This window comes from Haliaeetus albicilla, chromosome 11 (assembly GCF_947461875.1).
Source record: "Haliaeetus albicilla chromosome 11, bHalAlb1.1, whole genome shotgun sequence".
Lineage (NCBI taxonomy): Eukaryota > Metazoa > Chordata > Aves > Accipitriformes > Accipitridae > Haliaeetus > Haliaeetus albicilla.
In genome coordinates, this window is record NC_091493.1 from 18,332,549 (window position 1) to 18,347,880 (window position 15,332).

A 15,332-nucleotide genomic window follows, 5' to 3' on the forward strand; every position below is an offset into this window, starting at 1 on the left:
AAGAAAAGTGGCATAAAAGAGGACATACTCTATTTAGTCTAGTATTTTTTAGGTCATGATGACAAATGGTCTGCTCCAAGGGAGTAACAGCCTTTAAAGTGTGGTATGCCATATCCAGTATTTCTTTCCAAAATTAGAATAGCTTTTTTCCCCCCAAAAAATGTACTGATAAACTGTGAGAAGTTGGAAGATGCTATTTGTCAGTTGATCAGTGACATTTTGCATCAACGGAAGGCATAGTCTCTCAAATTCCTGTTGTTATCAGCAATACCTCGTGCAGAAGCGAGAAGGCAGCTCCTGACTTCTGTTGAGCTCAGAACTCCTGTGGGTATGAGGAGTTAGGAGCAGTTGTCTCTTCCATACATTTTTCAAATTGTGAGATGTCCTGGCTTTGCTGTATCCTCTTCAAAGTCTTCCCATCTGCTATCTTTGGCACTTCTGCCTTAGGTTGCTGACCACTGGTCTTGTCCTGTCTCATATTCTAAAAAACACAAGAAAAATCCACTGTTGAAATAGTGAACACGGTTATTTGAAGGAGAAAAGTAACTGAGCAAAGAGAAGATATGATGATATTGAAAGGTACGTTAGTCTGACTCAGAAACAAAAGCATACTCCCTGCTTTTTTCAGTCCCACATAGACACAGCAAATTGTTGCAAAGCAGTAGGCGTTTTCAAATACACATACCAAGGAGAATTTGCAAAGATACCTAAGGGGTTGGGGAGGACAGTAAAGAGCTGCTGACAACTTTCAACACCTCAGTGCATTTAACTGTTTGAAAAATATTCCACAATCTGCTAGACTCATATAGGACTATCATCAGCGTTGTCACAGGTAGCGAGGACAGCATCTTAATGAAAAACAAAGGGGGAAGCTTCAAAAATTTCTGTTACTCCTGCTTTATACCTGCCTTTCCTCTTAATTAGAAGTACTTTGTGGCTGTTTAACTATAACTTAGTAACTTTTCTGTTAGATTTTTTTTTTAAATTAATTTGAACAAAATTTTTGCTTGCAGTGTGTGGTGATATTCATGGCCAGTTCTTTGATCTAATGAAGCTGTTTGAAGTGGGAGGATCACCTGCTAACACAAGATACCTCTTCCTCGGTGACTATGTAGACAGAGGTTATTTTAGTATAGAGGTAACTGAATAATATATTAATATAATCTGTTCTGTCCTAAATTTTTCTATAAGCACACTTTCACAGAGGTTTTCAAATTAAATTTTAGCTCTGCTTTAACATGTGAATGTGTCCTTCCTTGCTGTGGTTTCTCCTATGACAAAGGCCTGTTTACAGGTGGATGTTGACCAGCCGTTTGGACGGTCCTGTTGAAATCACCAGACTTACTGATTTTTCCTCCTCTTCCTTTAGTTAGTTTCTTAAAAGTTGAATTCTATACCATTATTATACATAATCCTGTTTCTCTGGTAGTATGCAGGAAGGTGTGTGTCTGTATATTTTTGGAGAACAGGTGAGTCATGACTGCAAGGTCTTTTATTATAGCTGTTTATCTGGATAAAGTAGATTCATTTTACTTATGTAATCAAATAGTTTTTTAATAATTATTAATATTTTTCTTTACTAAAATTGAGGGCAATTACATATATTCCATAAGGATGACCTGTGTTTCTGCCATTAATTTTTCAGGTATTTTGAATTCAAATAATTTTTTAATTTTCAGCATGTTTATTAAGTATGCTACATTCCAGAGATATTCACTTATTCATATCAATAAGTTTCAGAGCTATGATTTTTAAGTTAACTATTCTTCTGGAGCCAGCTTGGGAAGGTGCCTCAGCTTGGGATCTCTCCATAGATAGCAAATCTAATAGAGTGGTATACCATTTGAAACAGTGTTTTGCAAGTCATGGTGTACGATACTTCATTTCTGTATTAAAATTATGCTGTTCTAATAACATGTGTGGGTATATACTGTGAAGGGCATGCACAGTGCCTTTTGGGGTTGTTAGGGATGGTAGACAAACAGGACACGCAGCAAGAGTGATTGCCTCAAAGTCATTTATAAGGAAAAATTTCAACAGACTCCCTATTTATTAATTTGATCTTCTTGGCCTGTTCTTGATTACAAATAATGTAATTGTCCTTAACAAGGACGTTTACATAGCAACACTATGTTAATATATCAAAACATGGCATGAAAGCTTTTGAACCATCACACTTACAAAAAATTTCTGAACAATGGATGTTCTTGAATATATTAATAAGAACAGGTTCAATTTTTTTCCCTCTTGATTTTAATTTAGTTTTTAATATAATATTTGGCATGCTAAATATACTTGCGGTATATGTAAAGGTATGCTAAACATACTCTTGAAAACGACTCCAGGGTTCTTAAAAGCCTTGTCTTTCTTCATTGAGATAATCTGCTCTCTTCTACTCTGAGTGGCTCTTGGAACATCAGTGAAGTGCGTGGCAGATTATCTGAATGAAGTTGAACTGCTGCAGGTGCATGAAGGTGGGTCTATACTTTGTGGTCCTGTTGAGAAAGAAAAAAGTAGCACATGAAAATCAGCCATTTGTTCTCCATTTTAACCGTAAATAATTTTTTCCTACTTAAGTTTTTGCCTTAATTAACATTTAGGAAGTTTAAGTTGACCTCCAGGAGTTTTCATAGATATTTACTTTAAAAATCTCTCTTAGTGACTGGAAATGTAATATACTTTTGGTAAAATATTTGACTTTTCATGGAAGAGTGAAGGTGAAATTTTCTAAAAATGTACTAACAGTGGAATTTTATTTTTCACTAATAAATTCTTAATCAGTCTGTCCTGAAACATCTTTAATTGCATTGATATTTTAGTAGTAACCCATTTCCAATTAAAAAATGTCATCACTTCTAATAGGGAAGATAATTACATGCTACCTTCATTGTATATAACAAACTGCTGGGATCAAGAGGGAGTCCTTCACATAAGTGTGTGCAAATTCTTCTTTGCAGTACTGGAAGTAACAGGACTTAGAGAACTCTGACATCAGTCTGTCTCTATTTGATAATAAAAAAAAAAAAATTGCCAGTACAGGACAGGTTAAAAAAACCATAAATTTCTTTTGTGCTTAATAGGTAACATGCTTGAGAACATGTAAATCTCAGCAATTTAATCGAATGGAGTATCCATTCACTGAAAGGAAGGCACTATTTTGCCACTTTTCTGTTAAATGTTTTCAAGGCTGCCAGCTTTTATAAATTTTTCATACAAACTGACTTAAGTAACACAGTTCACAATTGTAGACTTTGCCAAATTAATTCATGTATTCATTTGATGATAAGCAGTTGTTCTGTAAGAAACCGATTATGCTTTCTGCTGGGAAACAGTTTTAAAGAGTCTGGGGACTTTGCAATGTATCAGGATATTTTAGAGTTATAGAAACATTGGAAAGCAAGTGGTATCATTAGAAAAATTATTATTTTGCATATTTTTACTAAGAATATAAGAAAGATTCAGTAATTATTTAGCTAAACTTCACATAAAAGTCTTTGATGTATTTCTCCATGTTTGCTGTGTTTTTTAAAGTGTTTCTTTGTTTTCTTTCTTCCATCATGTACTTACTATTCTATGCAACATAACTTTGAAGAATGGTTGCTTCTGGGTAGTCATATTGATTAAGAACAATAATAATAATAACAGCTTGCAGGTGACTTCAGTGTAGTCCAAAACTTCTGGGGTTTTGAGACTTTTGTGCTTAGTTAAAAATTAAAGAATCAGATTTGAAATTTAAGAAATACATTTTGGGCGTTCAGGACTGCTGGGTAGTAACAGACTCTAAACTGAAAAAATTGTGCATGTTCTGTAGCTCTGTTGTCAACTCTGTTCGCTGCTGATGTTGCAATAATAATGATACATGGAAACTTACTATAATTCTTTGAATTTGCTGCTTGAACACCAAATAAACAAGTTTTCCCAGTTTGGGGGGGAAAAAAGGTTTACTCTGTCCATTCTTAGTTTAAAAACCATCTCTAAATGATATAGCTGATTTGCAATGTGAATAGTTCTGTGGGGTTTTTTTCTTCAATCTCTATTAATAAATGTCTGCTTTCCTTTTTATGCCAGTGTTTAGAATGAGAATCATATTATAAAATCAGATTTTAGGCACAAACACCTACATTATTTGTCTAGATGAAGGTGTTCTGCAGTATAATTCTGCTGAGTTTATTTTATTATGAGTGTCCAATGAATATAAATATTTTTTCAGCATTCTGTGCAGCTGTTCTTAAGAAAAATAATAAGCAATTTGCATAACTCATGTCCAGAACCAGACGCAGGGAAGTAGTGCTGTATTTTAAAATGGTACATTAAGCTGTACTTGCTTTTGAAGCTGTTAACATTCTTACTCAATGTTTCTCAGTAATGATTTTTAAAGTTCTTATAAACTAGTGTATTTTATTGGCTATCTTTGTTTTTCAACAGTGTGTGCTGTACTTATGGGTCCTGAAAATTCTCTACCCAAGCACATTATTTCTTTTGAGAGGCAACCATGAATGCAGACACCTAACAGAGTATTTTACCTTTAAGCAAGAATGTAAGTACTGTCTAAGAATTTAAAATTAGCTTACTTACAACCTGCTGATCTACGGTCTGTCATTCTGCTTGAGAGGTGTTTGTTAGTTTAATTAAGGTCTTGCAAATGTTTGGAGGACCCATTGACTTGTGTAGAATTGCTTGCAGTTAAGTGTGGTGTTGGAGTGCAAGTTATGTAGAAGACTGCTGTCTGTAAAGATACATTATGGAGTAAATTTTGATGTATCAGTCCCAATTTTAAAATCCTGGAGAGAGGAAGGTTATTTTGCTGTCTTGGCTATAATCGGGAGTGCAGAGTAACTTGCTGAGCAGCATTGTGAAGCTAGCAAGAAAACCCTACTGCCGAATAATTTTTCTATTTGGGGAACTGATTTCAACTATGCTAGTAAGATAACTCTTTTGGTGATGGAAGCTGCTCCTCCATTTGGAGGCTTGTGTAAGTATTGATCCGCTGATAAATGGATCATTTGCCCTGGTAAAACCCTCTTTGATGTAGGTAAAAGTGATATAATCTATAAGCAGTTCTTAACTTTTCACTGTAAATGAGAAACCACAAACTTCTCAGTAATATTTTACACTGAATTATGCTGTATAATTGTATAACACAAAATAATTCTGTGATTTAGAAAAAAAAAGTTTCTCCACACTTGAGATAACAGAAGAAGAAATTAAAAAAGTTTATAGTTCTAGAAGAGAATATGTCTTAGAAATGTGCTTGCTGTTGTGGTATTTGGAAATGCTTATTTAAACCCAAAAATATTAATTGCTTTGGGTTTTTTTAAGCATTCACTTTAAGATTTATAATTATAATCCACTAGATTACTTCTTCCATCTAATATGGATTTCTTAAATTTTTTAATATTTTCTTTCCTGTAGGTAAAATAAAGTACTCTGAAAGAGTCTATGATGCTTGTATGGAAGCTTTTGATTGTCTCCCTCTTGCTGCTCTCTTAAATCAACAGTTTCTTTGTGTTCATGGTGGACTTTCACCAGAAATTAATACACTAGATGACATTAGGAGAGTGAGTATTATGTGTATTTAAAAATAAATGAAATACAGATATTTATATGATGCTATACAAGGTAATTTTGTGAAGTTGTCAGTATATTGTTTTCTGTTCTTGTGTCTTTTGGAAGTGTAAATCAGGAACTGAGATGTAGGCTAAGCAGTGTCATAATAAAAAACTCTTGGATTCTCTAGTGCGTTTTCCATTAGTAGATCGCATTGGGACAGCTGGGACTGTTACAGAGCACACACAAAAAAACCCCTTCAAAAACTCCACATCGTTTCCTGAGATGAGTAGTACATGTAAAGAGCTGCATATCCAATCAAAGTAGTGCTATGTATTTCTTTCTAGATAAGAGCTAGCATTCGCATGACTTCCAGGAAAAAATTCAGTAATTGTAGTCTTAAAATTGTTTGCTATATCAAACATCGTATTTCAGTTATTCTTATATTTCTTTGAAAACTGTTTCTTTTTACTCTCTTCATCATGTGGGTTTTGGTTTTGAAAGAGTGTGAAACTGAAGCATTTAATAGAAATTCAGATTGCTATTTAAAATGGCAAATTTGGTGCGCATTTGAGTAACAGCTGTGGAGTGCTGCTCATGGGTAAATGTGCTGAGTGTATCAGTAAGAAGAATGAAAACAAGTTTTAAAAATTTTACAATGGAAACACTAAATAGTGGTGTGCAATTTAAAGGGAAGAAGATTGTGATGACATGAGGGACCTGTTTCTAATAACTTGGTTTCAACTTGCATGGACTGCTGATGTCAGGTGAAGATTGTATCAGATGGGAATTTTCAAACTCAGTTGCTTTCCTTTTTGCATACTCCTGTTTGACTTATCTTAGTTAACTTAGTTGACATCTTGACTGTTGCATTTGGAAATCAAAACCACTCCTGTTATGATTAGTAACAGAAAGTGTACTTGATTTCAGCTTAAAATATAAATAGGTGGTTCTAAGAAAGCTTTGGGAGTATAGGTAAGGATGAAAGAAAAAAGTCGTTTATCCACATATGGAAGAACGCATGTGGCAGCCTATTCTGAAAAAGATCTAAATATCAGAGAGAAGGAAAAAGTATGTTCCTAATTCGGTTTTATAGTATATTAATATTGACGGCCCATTTTGTCTTTTATCTTCATTTATTGTATTTCTCATTTTCTTAACATTTTCTCCTTTACTTGTGCTCCATTTTTCTTTTTTACCTCTCTCTTTCCTCAGATTTATAGGCTGCTGTCCAGTTGAATCTCATTCCTGAATTCACCAGGTTGTTTTTTTGTACTGACTGGACCATTTCAGAGGCTGGAATGTCAGCTCATTTCACTTACAGATATTACACTGCCAAGCAGAATGATGTGAGAGGAGAAGAAAATGGTAGAAACAGAGAGGAAGCATATTTACAAGTTCAGTGGTGTAAGTGGGAAAATGTACTAAGGCACATTGCATTTTTGGAGCAAATACTAATATGTACAGAACTCCATATGCATTGTGCAGAGAAAGAGAAGTAAGAAAGCAAAGCAAGGAAATGGTGCCATTCTGACAAGGCCTTAACACTTCTCATGTTACAGATTAAAGGAAACATGGTGAAAGCTTTTTGGAAAGTAGTGTAGAGGAAACATAGTCTGGAAAAACACTTTGGAAAGCCACTGTCATAATAGGATTGTGATTCATTTTTCTTTTAGTCTCAGTCTGGCAGCTAATCAGGTTTCAAAGTGTCAAGTAAATTTAATTAAAAGGTAATTCTGTCATCTTGGCCTGTACTTTCATATGTGCTTCTATAACACTCAAGGCTACATCAGGATGAAATACAAGCTTGTATGTTTATATATATATATATATATATATATGAAAATCTGCATTGTGTACTGCTTCTCATGAAAACCATGTTTATAAATGTAAGGCAGTCAGTGTTCTTAGAACTGTTCTTTGGGCCTTTTTTGTGTTTTTTAAAGAATCATTTGGTAACTTGGAAAAGGCACTATTCGTGGGTTGGCAGCAGCTTCAATAGCTGCATTAGAGCTTGGTATGCACTGATGTAAATGTATTTAAATTAAATGGGTGATGTGAAATGCCTTTTTATATCTAGGAACATATCATATACTTGTGGTATAAGTGTGGCATGTGAAATGACTTCTGTACAGTTGAGACAATTGTATAATACTACAGGCCTTCTGGTTTATTAGCAGAAGTTCTTATTAAGAAGAGGTCTTCTCTGCAAATGTGTAGGCATAATCATCTGGCATAAGAAGGGAAATCACAGCTCTATAAACAGTGTAGGAATCACCCAAGAAAAGGAAAATTCTGTGCAAATGCAATTTCTTCTGGATGAAGTCTTTTGTCAGTATTACTGACATTCAGGAAAGTGATTAAACTACGCAAATTAAATGATTATTTTTGCTGGCATAAACTCATTTCCAGTAGAGGACAGCTATCATAATAGCTATGACAGTAAAGCCTAACCAGAAAGATTGCTGCAAGTGCTGCTTATTTCTGGGAAAATGGAAGTTTGTGAAACTTGCAGTAATCTGATTTTTATTCTCAGCTTTGTTTACACATATGTTCTCATTGTGTTGGTAAAGAGTGTCTCTTTCAGACACATGTCCGTCAACTTGGAGATGCTGTTCAGTTGATTTCATTTATTCTGCCAAGACTTCTGCTGAAACAAAATTACAAGAATTGTGATTTTAAGCCTAGTGATTTGTAAGGTGGGAAGTCTCCAGATAAGATTATGGGGACTCTTAATTTAAAGAAGAAAGGCAGAATTTTCTTCCTCAATTACAACAGATGGTCATTCTTTTGTTTAGTTCTTGGTGATACTAAGGCTTGATCAGCAAAGTGCCTTGAATTATATGGGGGCACTATTGGGAATCTGTCTTTATAACCTTGCTTCCTTTCTGTGGTCTGCTGAAATTTCCTTTTCTTTAGTAATACACAAGATGACTGCCACTCATCACTGGCCTTTCACATTGTTTTTAGGGCTTTACTATGTGGAAGTTCTCAGGAAAATTAGTGCAGATTAATTAAAACTGGTGTCTGTACCTTCAAGTATGTGAAATTTGTGTGAAGGTCTTTTGCCTCAAAAGTAAAATAATTTTAATTTGCTGTACCTTAATCTACCTCCAAGATTTTGCTACTCCTGAATTTGAACATCTATGTGGAGGTATGATGCACTTCAGTTTAGTGGCCCTGACTACATAATACTAGAAATTAATTTAGATATAAATATCTTCTGGTGTGTATTTAAAAAAATATACTACCTGTTTCTGTTTTAACACCAGGTGTAGTGATTCTTATTCTTGAATAAAATTGTCTTTCTCAGTTACCTTAATCATATTTAGAAATATGTTAAGCTGATTTGTATTGAGATTCTGTTTTGCCATAGGTGCAACATATTGAGAAACAGTTAATCGTTATCAAGTGTTTTGAATTGACTCATGTCCTTTGTTAACATTCTTGCTGTATCGATATAGAGAAACCCTTAGGTTGATTATTCTGATTTGATACATTCAGTCTGAGTTGAGTAGTTTGCAGTGACATTTCCTTAAATTTTGAGATGTCTTGAGAACCATGCCAGTTGATAGACTGTCTAGTGAAGGAGACACTGATTTGGTGTGTATGTAAGTATATTTATTTTTTTACAAACTGACCTTCTTACTTCAAGAAATGGCTACATTATTGTTCCAATGCTATGAGAAAGTAGTTTGGGAGAGAGGTGTGTTGCTTGCAGCAACAAAAACTTGTTACTTATAACGTCTCTATCAATTTGGCCAAAGTCATAAGGAAAATCCTTGAAGAATAACTCAAGAAATTTTTTTAGAAATGCTTTCTAGACTTTCAGCCTTCTGTGTTGCAGGAAACATCAATCAGCAAACAGTTCACTCTTCCTTGTGTGAATGCTTCTGTTAGCTTCTGGACCCAAATTTATTGCTGGAGGTTTAGAAACTTGATGGTTTAATCTACAGAAATTCAGGTACTTGCAGAAGTTGATGGACTGATTTCTTCAATCTGGAAGAAATATTCCATACAGGGTTTATCATCCAGTGTGGGAAATGTTAAACCACTGGATTTTTAATATTGAATAAATTCCAACAACAACTTCAGTTAATACCTGCCTTGCCATTATCTGGCAGGAATTTGTAAAGATCTGGACCTCTCCACTTATGTTACAGGTGGCAGCCTCGGGAGCTCTGATTTTCCAGGGCATGAGAGAGCTTGGCACTACTGCTGGTTCCATATTTGAATGGATTCCTATGGACCGTTAGACTCAAATTCACCAGGTGCTCACCAAACCTCCCTTCGAACCTGTCATGAAGAGTTAAGTGTTCTCTAGTACCATCAAAGTCATCTTCTTTGGTATGGGAGGTAAAGTGAGATAAATGCACTGTCCATCAAAGAACTGTTCCTACATTTCTTGGATAAAATCATCTTGTGAACAAACTCCAGCTTACATAAAGATCCAATAAACTTTACATTGAATCTGGGATATCTAATTTCATTTCTGGGACATCAGAGATTGATTGACTGTTATGTACTTAAGCAGGGTATTTTCCTTTTACGTTAACAAGTGTGCTATCCTCCTTACCTCTGCCCCTTTTCACTGTGTCTACTACGAAAGTTGCAGGCTGCTAAAGTTTTCCAAGTGGAAATTTGTAAAGAAGCAGCTAGAAAAAATAAAACAAAGACATCTCCCAAAATGCTCATGGCCCATTACACCAGGGCTATGGCTGAGAAATAAAGCCTGTATGAAAGTCTAAGATGGCTAAGCTAGTCACCTCTTCATTACATTGTTAAATGATCCATTATGGAGATGGGTATTTCAGGGGTTTGGGGGGGGGTGGGGTTGGTTCTGTTTGTTTTTTTTTTTTAATGATATATTTAGTCTCTTGTAGTCAGTGCTAATGAGTCATGCTTTTCTTTTATAATTCCTGTTTTCTGTACTGTTTCTCTTTGCTAATTTCTGATAGTGTCTCCAGATTGGTAGATATGGCATGTGCATGAAAAAGGACCATTTTGTTCCTTGTCTGTAACTTGTCCTTGTATTACACATATCCATCAGTCTGGAATTTTATCTCCCTTCTTTTTACAACTAATAAATCTTATTGCTCTTAACAGGTTTGGTTCTTTTGGCATGCCTCTGCCTTATTTCATGAGGAGGAGAGGAAAAAAATATACAGAAACTACTTCTCTTTGATATGGTTGGGATTTATTCTAAAAATGCTTGGTATTGATGGATATGTAGTTTAACAAATGTGTAAAACTTACTGATTTAATATTCAGAGAGTCTTTGTGCTGTTGCCTTTTCTCAAACAGTTAGATAGATTCAAAGAGCCTCCAGCGTTTGGACCAATGTGTGACTTACTGTGGTCAGATCCTTCAGAAGATTTCGGAAATGAAAATTCACAAGAGCATTTCAGTCACAATACAGTCCGAGGATGCTCATACTTTTATAGGTGAGAGTATGCTATGGTCTATCTGTTTTCATGCTGACTCTTGCTGCATATTTTAAGAGAGATTCTTTTACTCATAGTTGTTTTCATTTTACAGCTATCCAGCAGTTTGTGAATTTTTGCAAAACAATAATTTGTTGTCAATCATTAGAGCACATGAAGCACAAGATGCAGGGTAAGTACTTTGTGTCCTTCAAGAAATTATTCACAGTGTAAAATAAAAATTAGTTGCTTGTTGCTATAAGATGTAAAATAATCTGTTTGGTTTTGCAGTTATAGAATGTACAGGAAAAGTCAAACTACAGGGTTCCCATCATTAATAACAATTTTTTCAGCACCTAATTACTTGGATGTCTACAATAATAAAGGTAAGAACTTGTTATTAATAGCTGTATGTAATAATAAAATACAAAATGTCTTACTAGATAAGTCATCTAATATCAACAATTTTGGGACAGGTAGGAAATTAAAGGACAAAAAAAATCAATTGATAAAAGTTATATTATGAAGAAGAGCATGTGGCATAAATGATGATCTCCTGTAAGAGTACCTTGAAGCACAAGTGTGGGCAAATGTTTCCTTTGTAAAAGTTGTTGCTATTTAGTACTTATAAATGTGTCACCTGGTGTTTTCCAGTCAGGCAAGGCTTTCCTGTACTGTGAGTTTTCACTCCTCTGGTTGTCTTTAGTTTGTGAACTAAGTAAGGAAGGGAGGAAGCACTGATCAGCAGCCTATGCATAAGGTAGTTTGTGTTGTGTATCACGACATCTGAGAGTCTAATTGTGATGGTACAGGGCCATAATGGCTATGTATGGGAAATCAAGAAAGAGCAAATACTAATCACTGTTGGAAATGTTATTAGGGAGGTGTAAAACTAATTTTTGTGCATCTTCTCATTAAGATAAAGTTGTGCAGGAGAAGCATGCTTAATAGTGTGGAGAAAGACTTACAAGTCAGAATTACAGAGAAGAGCTTAGCTGTGATGTAATATTATTCATAGATGAGAACAAAGTTCAACAACAGAAATAATTAAAAATAAAGCCTGCTGAAATTCAAGTATGACATTAAAGTATGGCATTTCAAGTATTTGATGAATGAATGATCTCCAAATGTTCAAATAGTGTTCCTTTGAAACCAAGACCTCTTTTCTATGGAATACATTGCATTTTCTACCAGCCACCTCCAAAGAACCACCCACCCCAACCCATACCACTTATGTAGGATGTATAGAGGAAAAGATGAGCTGTTGTTACTGCACTGATTGTAAGGTAAAGGAGAACTAAAAATAGCTTCAACTGGCTTTTTACATTTTTTTCACCATCTCTGTGGATATTGCTTTTTAAGAATCCTTTTTCACAACAGCTATTCCCAGTGTTATGTAAGCCTAAGTATGGAAAAGTGCAATCAATGCTTATTTGGCTTTAGAATGCTTCTGTTTTTCTGTTTTGTTTCTCTGTGCTTCCCCTTCTCCCTGATCTTCGAGATTTCTAGGGTTTTACTCCAGGCTTATGACGTGGGAAGACACATATGAAGACTAACACCTGAATCTGGATATACTGCTCTTCTGTGTTAGGATTTTGTTAAAGTTGCTGGAACTATACCTTTTCAGGACCTTTTAAAGTCTTTGTTCATTATAGACCTATAATAGGATAGTATAGAACTATAGCGACATGTAACAGTACCTTAAACTGCAAGATGTGCAGTAAAAATCCAACGTTCTCCATTAGAAATCTGTCCTGTAAATACTGTGAAAGAAAGAGAATGGAGTATCTCTACAATTATTTTGTCTATAGTATAAAATAGAGCTAAAGCAAACCTGTGATTTTACATTTGTGGTACTTGCAAGTTTTAAACATTCTTTCCAAAATGTCTGAATTTTATTTTAGCTGCTGTATTAAAATATGAAAACAATGTGATGAATATTCGTCAGTTCAATTGTTCTCCTCATCCTTACTGGCTACCAAATTTTATGGATGTTTTCACATGGTCTTTGCCATTTGTTGGAGAAAAAGGTAGGCAGAAGTTACACGTTAGTAAGTATCTTTCCTGTTTCTCCCAGATTGATGTTGGGAAGGTTTTTTAATTTTTTAAAAAATATATTTACCAGTGAGAGATTAATTGCATAATTTTTGTGAAAATGGGTATCTGTATTTGTCTTTATCAGTTGGAAGATTTGGTGAAGTTGTTAAACTGATTTATAGGGCTTTTATGGCATGTGAAAATGCCATTTCTGAGAAACGATAGATTGAAATACAACTTGTTCTGCAGGTTTTGGTTGTTTTCTTCACTTGTTTCAGTCAAGATAGTTAAAACTGCATCTAATAAAGCAGAGGTGTTAATAGAAATTATAATTTCCATTGCAGGTGTATACCTGCATTGTTAAGTAGGACTGCATTTGAAGTCAATATGAAAATTGTTCGTATTCTACAAAGTGCTAGGTTATATACATTATTAATAGGTATGTTGAGATGTTCATGTAAAATTTTAACTTTTCTATATAGTTATAACAGATCGACCTTCATTAAAGATAACTTTCAGTTATAATTTTTCTTGTAAAAAGGATAATTTAGCACAGATTTTTTTGTTGTTGTTGTTTTTCTTTTTTTCCCTCTAGAGTTGATAACTTTGAATCTAGGACACTGGGGCTCCAAGTAGTCTTCAGTTAAAATGTAATGAGGTTAGAGGCTATCTGGGTCTGTTTAAAATCCTTCCATGACAGGAACTGCTCTTTTTATAAAAGAGATCTGGAAAGCTCTTTAAATTTCTTTGAAAAGTATTCTTGAGATGATATATTTACAGTCATATCAACCTAGGATTCTAGATTTGTTTATATTGTCTTTAGTGAGCAGTTAAACAATTTGGACACTTTTTAGTGTGGTTAACCCACTTAATTTTTTTATTTTTAAATGGAGGGACCTGGCATTTGAAAGATTTTTGTTTATATCTCATACCTGATGATGCAGGAAGTAACATTTTCAACAGCAAAGAGTTAATACTATTTATTTTGCATTTGTTATGATGCTGGTAATGAGACAGCCAAGTACTGTTAAATAAGTTGCTTTTTGACCTGCTATATGCTTAAGACTGCTGGAATCATGGCCCTTGTAGTTTGTCTTGCCTTTGAACAAATACATACTTCCACTTTTGATGAAGGATACAGTGTCAACATTGTCTGGTCTGCATTGAACAGATCAAAATCAGAAATTTTTTTTTTTTTTTTCATTAAAGTAGAGAGTAGGTGTTTCCCAAGAATGGAGAAGGGTACCATAACAGATAACACAGGGATTGTATGAATTAGTAATGAATAAATGTAGACATCAATTTATGGGGTTTTTAACTATCTGACTGAACTTCTGGAATAGGTTTCTGAACACACTGGGGGGAGGAGAAGTTGGACTGTTTTAAGAAAGAGTCTGATATATGTTGGAAAGATTGAGTGAAGAATAGGGAGATTCCTGGGGAAAGAAAATACAAGCTTTTTGAGACAAGTTTGTTTATCCACTATGTTGATATTTTTAAGGGGAGTTTGAAAAGACATGTAGCTTGCACCATATTTATGTCATCATATTTTTCTGCTTCAGTGCTTCTGCTAGATGGCCTGCAGGTGCCAGGAATGGAATAGCTTTCTTGTTTTCAGCCTAAATTTGAGCAGTCAAAATGTTTTTGTATTTAAGTAAACTTTCCATAAAATCTAGTTCAAATACTTATCCTAATGTAAAAATACTAATATACAAGAAGAGAATTCTTATCTAAAAGAACTCTTTGTAAGATAGGAGAGAAAGCTCTGTTGTGTTCTTTGATTGTTAGGTGGTATAATTTTTAGCTGCCTATTTTTCTGAGCCTTTTTAATCCTGTGACAGTGCACATCAAGAAAAACATATTTTTGAAACCAGATTATTGAGTAATGGCTATGATGTCGGAAGTTCATTCACTATAGTTGCTGGTGACTAGTTATATCTTGTGTGCATGGAAATATTTAAAATTCTACAGGGATTGAGTTAAGATTTATTTTTTCCTATACAGTAACAGAAATGTTGGTGAATGTTTTGAGCATTTGCTCTGATGATGAACTGATGACAGAGGGAGAAGATCAATTTGACGGTAGGGGTTACTTTAAGATATATAAATCTTTTTAATGGTATAACTTGTGAAACAGTAGTTAACTTAGACTGGTGTAATATTACCTGGAATTTGAAGAAACCGCCTTCAGATTTTTCTTTAGATAGTGACACTTTGCGGTGGCAGAGAAGGGATTTGTGGTTTTGTGTTTATGATGGAGAAGCAGTAATGATATCCTTTATAAATATTCATATCTGATTTCTTTTTAAAACTGAAAACTTGTGG

At 34.4% G+C, this 15,332-nt stretch overlaps 1 protein-coding gene across 9 annotated transcripts in view; it reads left to right on the forward strand.

Annotated features, from left to right (window-relative positions):
- PPP3CB (protein phosphatase 3 catalytic subunit beta) overlaps nt 1–15,332 on the forward strand; it is a 50,599-nt gene that overhangs the window by 14,196 nt on the left and 21,071 nt on the right. For 8 of the 9 annotated variants that reach the window (XR_011326849.1, XM_069796364.1, XM_069796365.1 and 5 more), the window contains exons 3-10: nt 1,014–1,138; nt 4,426–4,537; nt 5,413–5,558; nt 10,852–10,991; nt 11,086–11,163; nt 11,262–11,356; nt 12,875–13,000; nt 15,012–15,089. Coding sequence is in view for 8 of the 9 variants with exons in the window: in XM_069796364.1 (XP_069652465.1) it covers nt 1,014–1,138; nt 4,426–4,537; nt 5,413–5,558; nt 10,852–10,991; nt 11,086–11,163; nt 11,262–11,356; nt 12,875–13,000; nt 15,012–15,089 (900 nt within the window). In the remaining variant the exon portion in view is untranslated. Of the gene's footprint in view, nt 1–447; nt 580–1,013; nt 1,139–4,425; nt 4,538–5,412; nt 5,559–10,851; nt 10,992–11,085; nt 11,164–11,261; nt 11,357–12,874; nt 13,001–15,011; nt 15,090–15,332 lie in introns of all 9 variants that reach the window. The other variant, XM_069796371.1, reaches the window with a different exon arrangement.